This window comes from Teleopsis dalmanni, chromosome 2 (assembly GCF_002237135.1).
Source record: "Teleopsis dalmanni isolate 2A chromosome 2, ASM223713v2, whole genome shotgun sequence".
Classification (NCBI taxonomy): domain Eukaryota; kingdom Metazoa; phylum Arthropoda; class Insecta; order Diptera; family Diopsidae; genus Teleopsis; species Teleopsis dalmanni.
Window position 1 is genome coordinate 210,062,306 of NC_051847.1, and position 13,069 is coordinate 210,075,374.

Genomic DNA, 13,069 nt, shown 5'->3' on the forward strand with positions numbered 1-13,069 from the left:
AACGTTTATCTGAGTTTTGTTGTAGTTAAGATTGAGAATGTTCGTCCTGTAATCTACACTCTAGCATATAAAGTCCTGACCTTTTTAGACTAATGTTAAATTCTTCGTTTGCTTTTCCTTTAGTAGATGTGCTGTTTTCCTGGTAGCAGAAAAGAATCATATACTCAATGATTTGCTCACCTCGGGTATTTCTGTAAAATAAACTATATTACATTTTTCTTTTGTTCTCCGTAAATAAACAATATATTTTCCTTCAACGAAACGTAAAACCATATTTTCCATTTGTAAAGAAAATTTAATTAAAAACATTGAGTTTTTTTTTGAAATATTTTTAAATTGACAAATATATTAGTGCAGTCGCATTTAATAACTCTAATATTTTTAATTAAAAAATGCTTTTGTTTTTATATATGAAATAGTAAAGAAATATATAAAAAAAATATAGTGTCTGACATAATATAAAAACAACGAAATTGTTCAGTTGCAGGAACAACAAAAACAATTGTGGTTAGCCAACAAAAACGATTTTAATTCTTTTAGCAAATTTTGATGGTGAAAAAGTTCTCTTTTGCTGCGGTAGATACAAAAAAAGGACTCATGTTATATGCATGAAGCTTTTGTCTTGACAGAAACAATGGGAAAAAAGTTCAATTCAGAAAATTGCACGAAACCAATTTAATGTTTAGTGCATGGAAGAGACTGCAGGGACCAAACTTGGTGTACACCGTCAGAACTAATTTTTTTCCTGCAGTTTGCCCGCACTTCATGCGTTACAAACCATTGCACGTAGCCTGGCCACACTGAAGTTTTACCTTTCACGTTGTGTGTCTGTCAAGGAATCATTTTATTGCACCCGACATTTTCGACTTTCGCCGGGTGAAGTTTTGCAGTATGTGAAGTGAAAGCTACACTAAAGTAATTATGACTGCTGAGATATTGACTGATAGTGTTAAAAAGTTTTTAAATAAGCGAGCAGGCCTTGCGAGAATGAAAATCATGTCTTTACAGAGTTGTATTTTAATTGGTTTTTGTATTTTTGTTGTTGGTAGTGTTTTAGGGGAATAGGAACGGGACACTAAACTTTGAAAGGGTTTTTGCGGCTTTATATTAAGTCAAATGTTGTACAACTGATATAAAGTTTGGTAAGAATAACTCATCCTTTCAATCAATAACTAATATACTAATAGTGAAAGTCACTAAATTGTGATGGAATCCAGGCTAATATTGAGATATATAAAATTTTATTGGAATTATGTTACACAATTTGGAATGTAATCAGATTTTTTAAGGAAATCTTAATAATATTTTCTTTTCTTCATTTTCTTCATTACAAATCTTACTAAGAAAGTGTTAAAACGTCAACCAAATTTTCTTATACAATTAAATATTCAAAGACGGGGTTTGAAGTGGCAGTCAAAGAAACCACACATAGACGAAGTACACTGGGTCTCTGCACTCACTCCAAACTCAAAATATTCTTACTCGACTCTTCATGTTGGTTCAACCCTATCACATGTTGGTTTTTGCTTCCTATTAATCACATAAGCTAAAATTTTTCTATCAAAATAGATCAAGTCAATTTAACTAGTATGTGATTAGAGCATATTTTTTTGAGTGTGGTGGTAAGATCTAGCTGAAAGAACACCAAGTTTACTTTCTGCGTGAGATTGAAGACAGAGCGCGTTTATCATATGCAACGTGTTTCTGGTATATGGATCTAACTGAAGAAACACCAAATTTCCTTATTTTACGATATTGAAGAGGAAGATATGACCAAGTTGAAGAAGCACTAACCTTACGTGATATATGAGACTGAAAAAGACGTGAGAAGTATATTGCGACAGGTCTAAGCCCGAAAATGAGTTTTTAGAATCGATTAGGTAAGTAAGTAAGTAAGTAAGTAAGTAATTAGGTAAGTAAGTAAGTAAGTAAGTAAGTAAGTAAGTAAAGTAAGTAAGTAGATAAGTAGTAAGTAAGTAAGTAAGTAAGTAAGTGAGTAAGTAAGTAATTAAATAAGTAAGTAATTAAGTAAGCAAGTTAGTAAGTAGGTAAGTAAGTAAGTAAGTAAGTAAGTAAATAACTAAGTAAGTAAGTGAGTAAGTAAGTAAGTAAGTAAGTGAGTAAGTAAGTAAGTAAGTAAGTAAGTAAGTAAGTAAGTAAGTAAGTAAATAATTAAGATATTCATAGAAAAATATATGCATATAAAATATAGAACTTAAACGAATCGAGAAATAAAAAGCAGAAGTGTGTTGTTACTCTTAAGTTTAAGAAAGAATATCCATTTATCGAAATATAATTTTTTTATGAAAATCCTTTAATTCAAAGGGATTGATTTAATATATAATACTATTAAAATAATTACTATATATCCATAAGATTTTGTTTAAAATGAAAATATATCCTCTTTTATATTTAAGCATTAAGTAATCGCTTCCATAATCTCACTTAACTGAAGTTGTCATATACAGTGACTACTTGTGAGTCATAAAGCACCTATCGCAATGCAATTGTGTATGCAGTGTACCAGGTAAGTGGTATTACCATTTCCTGTATTACCACTTTTTTGTGCTGAGTACGTACCTGTATATTTTTTTTTAGATTTTATCTTCTCTCACAGATTTAGTCTCCTTTATAGTTGTTGGGTTGTTTGTGTGTATGAAATTTTAATTAATGTTTTAGTAAATAAAAACTTTTGCCATAAATTTTGTTTGCTTAGGTGCAAAAATGGTACTGAAATAAATTTATTAATTAAAAGCTTGTTAGGACCGAAGTTTATGACAGGCCATACAAAATGTTGAAATGGGTTGCAATGGGTTGCAATGGGTTAAGGGACCAAAGTGATAATTACTTTTCATTTGATGAAATGTAACAGTTTAATTAGCAGAATATTGTTTTTAACTTCCTCAATAATAATTCTTTCCTTAAACAAGACAGTTTAAGCAGCAAACATATTTATTTAATTAAGTAGTTTGTGCGGAGAAGATAACAAATATTGAAAAAGTTGTGTGATCAACAATTAAAACTTTGTGATAAAATAATTTTGCTTAATTATGAAACTTTACTGATTTTCCTTTCACTAAAAAAGTGATTGATGAAGGATGGTATTATAAATATCTTAAACGATATTAAATTTATGATAAAATATATGATTTTACTTTATAAAAAATGTAGTAAACATTTAAACCTGTAAAATGATTAAATTTGCTTATATTTTATAATTGTCTTTTTTCTACTGTTTTCTATTCCATTTATTTCTATTGAAGAATATAGTAAATAATATTTTAAATTTGACAGGACACGAGTACGATTCCTGGTACTTGCAGTCTCCAAGACCACTTATGATGGGTATCTGGCAATACTCGAAACAGCTGTATGGTCAGCCAAATATTCAATTAATTGAAATAATAAAAAATGAATTTTTGTTGTTGTAGTTCGCTACTGTTCGAAGAACCTCTTTATTAATTTTTTAATTAAAATAAAAATTAAACATATATGTGGCATTTTAGTAAACCATTCATTGACGCATTGGTAAGCAGTGAAGCAGATATATTGTCGTCTTTTGGTTTTTAGGTGAGTTTCAAAATTAGTAGGTTAGTCGGGATCCTTCTTATAAAAAAGGAATGAATTTGTTATATGTGACATAATTATTAAGAATGGTAATATTTTTTAATCTATTTAATTTGAATATTGTCTCTACAATTTCATTATATTCAATGTTGCTATAGTGCCCTAACACCGTATGCCGGCTGAGTTCGAAATGAATTTCTTGTGACGCTTTAGGAACTTTTATTTGTAATCATTCTTAATCCTTTTGACTGAAATCTAAGCTTTAAACTTTTTGTATAGTAGATGTTGCTGTATCACCCCAAAACTATATACTGTATATCCAGGTCCCTTCATATAATAATCCATATATCTTATGTTTGAAAGTTGAAATCGTCGGTAAATATAAAGTTTATGAAACTACAAAACTAAATTTTGTTCTTGTTGCTACAATTAATAACACTACGATGTGAGTTTGGTTTTTCTTACACAATTAATTAAAAGGGATTAGTCTGAGCAGACAAAGTCTAGGTTCTACTTAAAAACATATAAAAACTTTAATCACATTTTTTGTGACTACCCAGTTTTGATCTGAAACATGAGGAGATCATTAGGCCGGGTGTTCCTGCTCTCCACGGACTTTTGATTTTTCGCAACAGATAATATATTGGCTTTTATTCGAAAGGAGGAGCTTGTTTTATTTACAACACAAATGTTCAGCCATCATGTTTAGTCAGTAGCCTCTGTAAATACCAACAGTCAGTTCAGCTTAGTATTGATTGACAACTTGGCATCTGGTGCAAATTAGTATATTTTAAAAATAATCAATTGTTAGCAATTTTCCTGTAAAATTTTTATACTTTAAAACCCAATATCTCGATATCTTGATTCAAATGATTAAATATCGACTAATATCTTAATATCTTGATTCAAATTATTAAAGATCGACTAATGATAAAAGTGTAGCTTATATAAATAGTTATAAATCTTTGATTCCTAGTCCTTCAAGAATTGTTAGTATTTTATATATATTAATAGTAGACTATGACATTCAATTCGAAGCTCTTAGGCTTAACATTAGATCTGCTTGGCAAGCAGACTCTGAATCATATCTACCCGTTAGGTGATATATTTCGTGACGTGTTCGGTTCATCTTCTGTGTTATATCGTTTTTATTCTATGATTTAAATACAGTATATATCTTAATTAATTTGTATAGGTTTCAAAATCTTTTATACGTGTTTTTTAAATATTAATAAATAAGAAAAATGTGAGAAATTTGAATTATAATTATATTAATGATAACAAATAAATAATTTTAAACCAAAAATGATTTACAGTCTTCCGATATAGTTTCAAATAATATATATTTTCAAATTTTATTAAAGACTTTCTAATATTTAATTATTTATAAATCAACGCAACCAGAGGCAAGCTATCTCCGGTCTATTGTTTGTTCATTGTGCATTCAACCGATTGAGTTTCATCGTTGCTTCAGGATGTTTCAGAATGCTTTAGTTGTAAGTTTCCTTAAAAGTTTTTTTTTTTTTGGTATCGCTTCATTTTAATAGAATTCAAATAGAATTAGTAAACAAGCACAAATTTTGGGGCGCTGCTGTATAAGTGCATAAAACTCAGGAAAATAAATTTGCACATAAAATTTAAAGAAACAATATTTTTTGTATATTTTTCATTTAAGAAGAGCTGAAATGCTGTCAAATAAAATTGTCCAAAATATACAAGAAACTGTAAAAAATAAACTAAAAAACCGAAACCGAAACTGAACTTTTAGAGTTTCGAGTAAAAGTGCCGCAATGTGGGTGTATCCTTTTGCTAGTAAACTAAAATATTTGTTATTTGTTGGCATGTTTCAGATTGTCCCATATCCGTTAAGAAAATTTTACTCTGTATAAGTTTTGTTTTCTGTCCTGATGCATCAGACGATGTAAGGTAGGGAGAGCGTATGGCATTCTTTCTCATTTGAACATTTGCCCCTACTAGCAGAAACTGTTCCTTATCAGTGCCTTTAGGGCTTAGTCCGTACAGCAGATTTTCTTTTATTGTCATTATTTATTTTTTTATAATGCAAACACCTTGACCTCGAAGACTTTTTGCTACTTACTTTCGTTTCATTCTACTGGTTTTTGTTTTCTTGGTTTGTCTTTGTTTCCATTCTTTTGCACTTTTAAGTACTCCCACTATTTTTCTCGGTGAGTTTCCCTTTGACTTTGGTTAAATTTTATTACATTTTCTGCTCGAAAATCCTTACAAACTATGTAACGTTACAGGCGCTTACATTAGGACCTTATGGCACCATTTTATTCTCCGACATTGTTTTCGAATTTTGCTGTACTTACCCTATTGTTCTTTGTATGTTCCACTGATTGTGAATGGCTTTTTCGTGATGGTTTTATTTTTTTATTATCATTTTTTTTTCTGTTTTGCCTGGAACAGTTCGTGTACTGCAATTACCAAGCTTCCTGCGAAATCGTAACGTTTTGCCCAAAACACTTCTCAACTTTGTTGTATTTTATTGCGATTTATTTTGGCATATTGTGCCTTTGTCGCGCTTTTTAATACCTGCGCAAATAAAAATAAAAAGACAAATAAAACCTTTTATTTTGTTTTTGTCGAGTACATAAATTATAAAAGGTCTGCAGAGGTGAAAAACACCTATCCAGACCTTTTGTTCTGCAATTTTATTTGTCGCTAAATCAGCACAATTTAACATAAATTTTATTCGAGAGCCGAAATGCACTGACAGTGAAAAATGCGCCACGCCGTATATTTTGCATAAATAATTTTAAGTGGACCACTGAAACACGCACTTTTGAGCAATGCAATTGTCTTTTAAAAAATTGTATTATCAATTTTTAAAATTAATGTATTTTTGAATAAAATATTGCTCAAAAAAAACTCCAAGTTTAACTATGGCTCAATAATGATTTATTCATCATACGCAGTGGTGTACGCAGGCGAGAAACGGTAGCGCAAAAGATTTTATTAAGACTTTTCTTTTGTAAGCATGTCGCAAAAGAACATATAATATAAACACTACTTACGATGGCAACTCTGGATAAAATGGAGATTTAGTTAGGCTTACATATGCAAAACACTTATTATAATTTAAAGTTAAAATTTCGTAAATGAATAATAATTCTTTGCAATTATTGGTAAGCATTCATATGTAACTCTTTACATGATTGTGAATAAAATATGAATTTTCTTGCCTTTTAACAGTAAAATAATAAATAAAAAGAAGTATTTGCTACAAATAATGACGATAGAAAATACGAATAATTAACGAAATCATTCGTTGACAGTTAACTCGAAATTTTGTACGTACTTCCAAAAATCGTTCACAATAGATGAATTTTTAGTATTGACAAACATACGATTTGAGCTGCTTATTAGTCACGCGATTTTAAAAAGGTGGAAGTAAATAAGCCAGCAGTGTTGTTGTTTCATATGCAATTTTCAAAATAATCAATTGTTCTTTTGTAATATACTTACAAAAGAAAAGGCCTTCTTTTACAACAAAAATATGCAATCTGATTCTTAATATACGATTAGTATTTTTCTTCAGCTATCTCTTCAAATTGGTGTCATGGTGTCATTAATTGGCAAAAATGGTAGAAATGATAAAAAATAAAGTTATAAAAATTAACGTAATATGATTTATGTATTGTCTAGCTAGATCCGTAGTTAGAAATTTATTTCAGACAGGTTTTCAAATAATTCCATTAAAAAATATTAATCTTATGCATCAGTTATGATATATAAAGAATACACAAATTAAAAACAACTGTACATATGTGTAAATATAGTTCTTCAATTTATTTCAGGAGACGCTTCAGTTACATGGGTCTCTCCTGCCCCTTACTAAGAACAGATCTGGATGTAATGCATATACATGTAAATGTATATTTAAATGTATAATTTTTTTTTAAATATAAACGTAACAATGTTAACACTAGAATTAGTAATAAGCAAACTTACAGTAGTAAGCCTTTGATGCCGTAACCAACTCTTAGGATTTAATTTCGTGTTACTTTATTATATCTAATATAGGTAAGATATTAGAATAATGAAAATAGTTCAAGAACGTCAGTATACAAGTGATGCAGACTTCATTAAGAAACTTACAATGGTAGGCTAAATGATTTTGGTTAGAATAGGGTCTCTAAAGCATAGACATATTCAAGAAAGATCCTCTAAAAGTATACCACAAAAAATGATGTCAGTTTATTTCATATTGAAGAGGTCACGTGAGGGTTATAGTATTCTCTGAATGTGATAGGTTTGTGGCGAGAACATTTCCATTGCCTGGCAGTAATTAAAACCCGGTTTGAGTGACTCGTTTCTTGCTCGTTAGTTTTTATGAACGAAATTTCTATAAATGTGGCTCTCATTTTATTCCTTTATATTAATCATATTAAACTTCTTTAAAAATCTGTTCACACAACAAATCTTAATTATGTCTGAATTTTGCTTTGCAAAGTTTACATCCAGGAACTAAATAATAAAGGTTTAATGATTCTATTATAGATTAGAAGATAATCAATAGAAGAAGGTAATAATTATGATAAATCAAGTGGTTTTGAAATTAAACTTAAGATTTTTTTTTAATTTCTTAATGAAACTTTCGTTTTCATTCCATTTCAATTCATTCACAATAGTAAGATAAGTTAAAAAGAGTAATAAATGAATCAATGCTTTTATTACAAACTTTAAATAATTAGTTATTAACTTATTTAAATAAATAATGAATTATAATAGAACTCAATACTACTTCTATTAATAATTAATTAAATTTAAAAAACACTGTAGGGTAAATTAAAGAATATTTTATGGGTCTAACATAATTTCAATAGTAATTTTGTTTATTCAGTTAACTGTGCTTATAACTTATTCACACATCAAATCTTAATTTAATTCTAATTTTTATTTTATTTTATTTTTTAGTTGCTTATATAATGAACAGCCGTTCATTTCTATATTGGTTTATTTTTCTGTATTTTAGGACAATTATTCACAATAACTGGCTCGTCATAGTACTATTGTGAATTGTGCATTCAGTTTGACATTATTTATTATAACGCAGAACTACAAGTTTTTGTTGTCGGATTTTTAAAAAAGTTTGGATCGTTTTATTAACTTGATTTTTGGAAGAAGTGCATCCAACGAACCGAAAAGACAATTACTATCAAAATTATAATTATAAGGAAATTTTTGTTTGGTTTCTTATATCTTTCACAAAGGAAAGTAAGTACTATCCAATCATAATCAAACAATTTTTTTAATTAAAAAAGAAAACGTTTCGGATAATCTTTGGTGCTTATATCTGCCCGATTTAAGTATATTAAAATTCCATTTAAACATATTAAAAAATTTGATCAAACTTTTCCGGCTGCAGACTACAAAATTGCTTTTAAAAACACTTATTAGCAATATAATTAAAATATATTGCTAGAGTTTGATATTTAAAAAATTTTAAAATTTTTGTTTTAAAATAGAAATTAGCTTTTAAAGAGAGGTGAGTTTTGATGACTTTTTTTTTCTTAAAAAAATTCAGTTCAATGCAAAACAATAGAATAAAATTATATTTATAGTATTTGTATAGGTCAAAATCTTCACTAATGACGTCATCAGCATTACAGGTCTATTAAATACAAATTATACACTAAATCTTACTAAAGTCTAATCGCTAAAATAAATATATAACTTGATTCATCTGCTCTGTAAGCAAATGTGCACAATACCAATAATATCGGTTTACCTATATTCACAATAATGTTTGGATTGGGCGTCTAAATATTCCTAACTCTCCTAAATTATGCACTTTTTCACCAACGATATAAGTTACTTTAGTATTTTGTCCTTGTGCTTGTAGTATATATTTTATATAGCTTCTAGAAAGAATATAAACGAAATGGCTGATAAACCATATCAAAATAAGGCAAAAAGGGGAAAATATGATGAAAAACCAAAAAAAGGACGTACTCATTTGACTGGTCCTCCTTTAACCAAGGAATTTAAGGAACAAGAGGACCGTAATCTTCTTGAATTACTGACAAAGCGGAAAATAGAGAACTCAGTAAAACTTTCAGTTCAAAATGGAAGTAAGTATATTTTTAATGATATCAAAAGTCAAATTTTTTTATAATAATTATCATTTATTTTATTCCTCAGGTTTTGACTCAACTTGTTATGTTGTTTTCGCAGCAAATTATTTTGCAAAAAGCATAAAAGGCGATGTTTTTATACCAGCCGAAATATCTCTAGCTGAGTTTTCCCTAAAAACTGGTCTTTTGAAAACTTATCACTCGCTAGTTAATCCAAGTATGTAACAACATTTAACATTTATAAAATATAGATAATTATATTAATATCATTAACAATAAGCTTCATGTATTTATTTAAATTTTTCGGTATATTGTAGAGGTTTTACCATACGGTAATAAGTATGATGCTCAAGTACATTGCAGCAATACACATAAGCTTCCGCTTCCCCCAAATGCCTTGGGTGAAGAAAATTTGTCAAAACTATATGTCGCTATAATGAATTTTGCGAAGAACGAAGCTACTGGTGAATATCGGCCACTTTATGTTAAGGAAGACAGCTTGTATATAGCAAAAGCTATACTGGCGTATATGAAAAATGATTTTAATGACAGCCACATAACTCTTGAAGTGTATCCCATTCAGCACTTATTTCATATTATGAAGGAATCGGCATGCAAAATAGGTGAATTATCATTGCCAAGTTCCCTCAGCATCCAATCAGTTTTCTATAGAGATAATTATGCATATCACGTTGGTTTGTCATGTGAGGTAAGCAAATATGTTTATTATACTATATTTTTCATTAAATGAATGCAGACAATTTTTACTATCTGCGACTTTACTTAACTTCTTAATTTTTTTAATTATTTATTTCATAACAATAAATTTTGTCTATTATTTTTAGTACCACGAGAATATAGACAGGTCTAACTATTGCGCAAAGTCAATTGCCAGTAGAATGTGTTTCAAGTTTACCGAATATATGGCTCCAGATGTCGCAATTAAAATTATAAAAGGGAGACATATACCCCATGACGTAGCACCTAGTTTTGAAGTAATAGAACCTAGGCCATTTAAACCAACACGCAAACAGGACAAGATTTTTAAGAAGGAGAAGGATGAAGAGGATTAAATGGACTGCAAGTGAATGTTGACTTCCACATTATTATCTTCATACATTAGAGACTTTATTCAGTGCCACACAAGTTTTTTTGTTGTGTGCTTTAATTGTACACAATTTGCTATCTTACTATTTTTGTATTACACGATTTTTATTTCACAAGTAAACTATATCGAGACTAATTCATTTAATCTTTTAATGAAAGAATTGTTCATTTTAATCATAAACAAAACCATTGTTATCTCAAATAAGCGTTTGTTCAATAAAATATATCACTTTTATACAGAATATAGAGCAAAAACAAGGTTCTTTCATATGGCACAATCCTCAATGAATATTTACAGTTTCTGCCTATATTGGCAGGGCAATTTTTGTCATTCTTCTCTAGGTAATTTTGAATTTTCCCATTTTCCTAAAGCCCTACATATTCCATTGCATTTCACCTTGGTTTCTTAAATTATAAATTTTTTTCTAGTTTGAAGTTTGGAAACATAATAATACTACAGAAGTACTAAAGTATTTGTTGGACATTTACAAAAATGCTCAAGTGGAAAAAAACATTCTAATCTTTCAATGCCCGTTTTTCAAAAATGAGAGACAACAGTGACGGACAGCCTCAACTCATATATAAGTAGTAATGCATGTTGCAGTCATCTCCAAAGTCTTTTTTTGCTGGAATGAGAAGTCATTTAGCTTTACGTTGGTCTATGTGATTAAAGCAATAGCCTTTTGTTTTTTTCCATCTACTGATAACCTCATCCAATGGTTTTTTGCGAATCCACAGAACGACTAAGGACAATTAAGATTACATATGTTCTTCTCTCAGCTAAATAATCATCCATTTTAATTATCATACTTAAGACAAAATTTTGTCTGATATTCGTTAACGTGTGTAGGAACCAATAAGGAATTTAATAAGTTTCTAATAATAATGAATCAGTTTTCTTTCGGTTTAATTGCATCATGCGTAAATTGAATGAAGAAAATAAAGAGAGGACTCTATATAGACAAATAAAAATATTGCATATTACTAAAAAAAAGTCGCGTATATATATAAGCATAAATAAAGAGACAATCAAGGGCCATGTGATTTGAAGATGCCATACAAAGTGAGCAGACTCGTAAAAGATTAAGGTTGGATAAAAGAAGAATAGGAAAAAAGAAGAAGGAATGTGTCGGAACACTTCAACTTATTTAAGTGATACCGCAATTCGAAATGATCTGTAAAGTAACCGAATAACGCTGCCATGCTTAGCGAAAGTATCTTATCTAATATTCTTTTCGCTGGAATGAATAAACCAGCGGTCTATAGTTTCCACTGCTCATCTCCTTAAAATCTGATTTGAGTGGTATTGCTTGAGTCCACAAAAAGTTTAGCACAAAAATTATAGCATATATTTGCCTCTCTTGGCAACCTATCAGCCAATTACTTACTTGTCCTTCCTCTATGAGTATATTTTATTATTTATGTTGAAGCTCTTTGAGCCAGTGCACTTGAGCACTTTTACTCTTTTTTAACTCGAGGTATTTTCAAAACCACTCTTTACGTCTTGACTGGATTATTGTTTATCACTTCATCAGACTAGACTAAGCAATAATTGACCTCAGATCTGCATACCTCCCCGAGGAGCCTGTAACCATTCTGAGATTTGATAACGCGGTGTTGGTAAGTCTGTCAGTTTTCAGTTTTCGTTAATAATTTCAGGGTTCTATCCTTTATGCATTTTTTGATGGGATCAATCTTGAGGTCCCTGAGGATATCATTCGTCCTAATGTACCATGGTACTTTGAAAATTCTTCTCAGTAGTATATTTTTTTGTTAGATATATTTATTAAGTATTTATAAAATTAAATTATAATTTGTTGAGGCTCATTAATTAACCTTTGTAAAGAACCTTTTTTTCTTAAGCCGGGGTTTTTCTCGCCGGATCCCAGAGTCGTTACAAGAATATTTTTTTCTCTGTAACCCTGAATCTTCTCGTAATTAAAAAACGGGCTATTTTCGTTAGTTTCGTGGTTTTTATTATTTTTCTCAAAATAAATTTATTACAATATTTATAGTTATACTTATGTACTAATGATATTTTATTGTAATTATAAATACGGACAATTAATATAACTCCTGTAAATAAGAGAACACAAAAGAATGACTAAAGGTAGGCTAGGAGACAACACTACCGACAGGGCTGTGTTGCTAGGTTCAGTGTTACCGACTGGGCTACACTGTGGGATTAGGAAACAACACTACCGACAGGGCTGTGTTGCTAGGTTCAGTGTTACCGACTGGGCTACACTGTGGGATTAGGTAACAACACTACCGATAGGGCTGTGTTGCTAGGT

At 29.7% G+C, this 13,069-nt stretch overlaps 1 protein-coding gene across 2 annotated transcripts; it reads left to right on the plus strand.

Annotated features, from left to right (window-relative positions):
- The first annotated feature begins 8,566 nt into the window (after positions 1-8,566).
- On the plus strand, positions 8,567-10,929 carry LOC119686327 (protein maelstrom-like). 2 transcript variants are annotated; one of them, XM_038100886.1, is made up of 5 exons: positions 8,567-8,808; positions 9,437-9,665; positions 9,736-9,885; positions 9,986-10,377; positions 10,514-10,929. In XM_038100886.1, exons 2-5 carry the CDS (start codon positions 9,476-9,478, stop codon positions 10,739-10,741), a joined length of 960 nt encoding a protein of 319 aa, XP_037956814.1. In that variant the 5' UTR covers positions 8,567-8,808; positions 9,437-9,475; the 3' UTR covers positions 10,742-10,929. The 2 variants fall into 2 exon arrangements, with proteins under 2 accessions (XP_037956814.1, XP_037956813.1); XM_038100885.1 differs by having other exon boundaries at positions 9,453-9,665.
- Positions 10,930-13,069: the final 2,140 nt, after the last annotated feature.

Coding starts and splice junctions, on each gene's coding strand:
- LOC119686327 (XM_038100886.1), top strand. CDS start 9,476: ATGGCTGATAAACCATATCAAAATAAGGCAAAAAGGGGAAAATATGAT. Junction 9,886..9,985: donor TCACTCGCTAGTTAATCCAA/GTATGTAACAAC, acceptor GGTATATTGTAG/AGGTTTTACCATACGGTAAT. Junction 10,378..10,513: donor ACGTTGGTTTGTCATGTGAG/GTAAGCAAATAT, acceptor TATTATTTTTAG/TACCACGAGAATATAGACAG.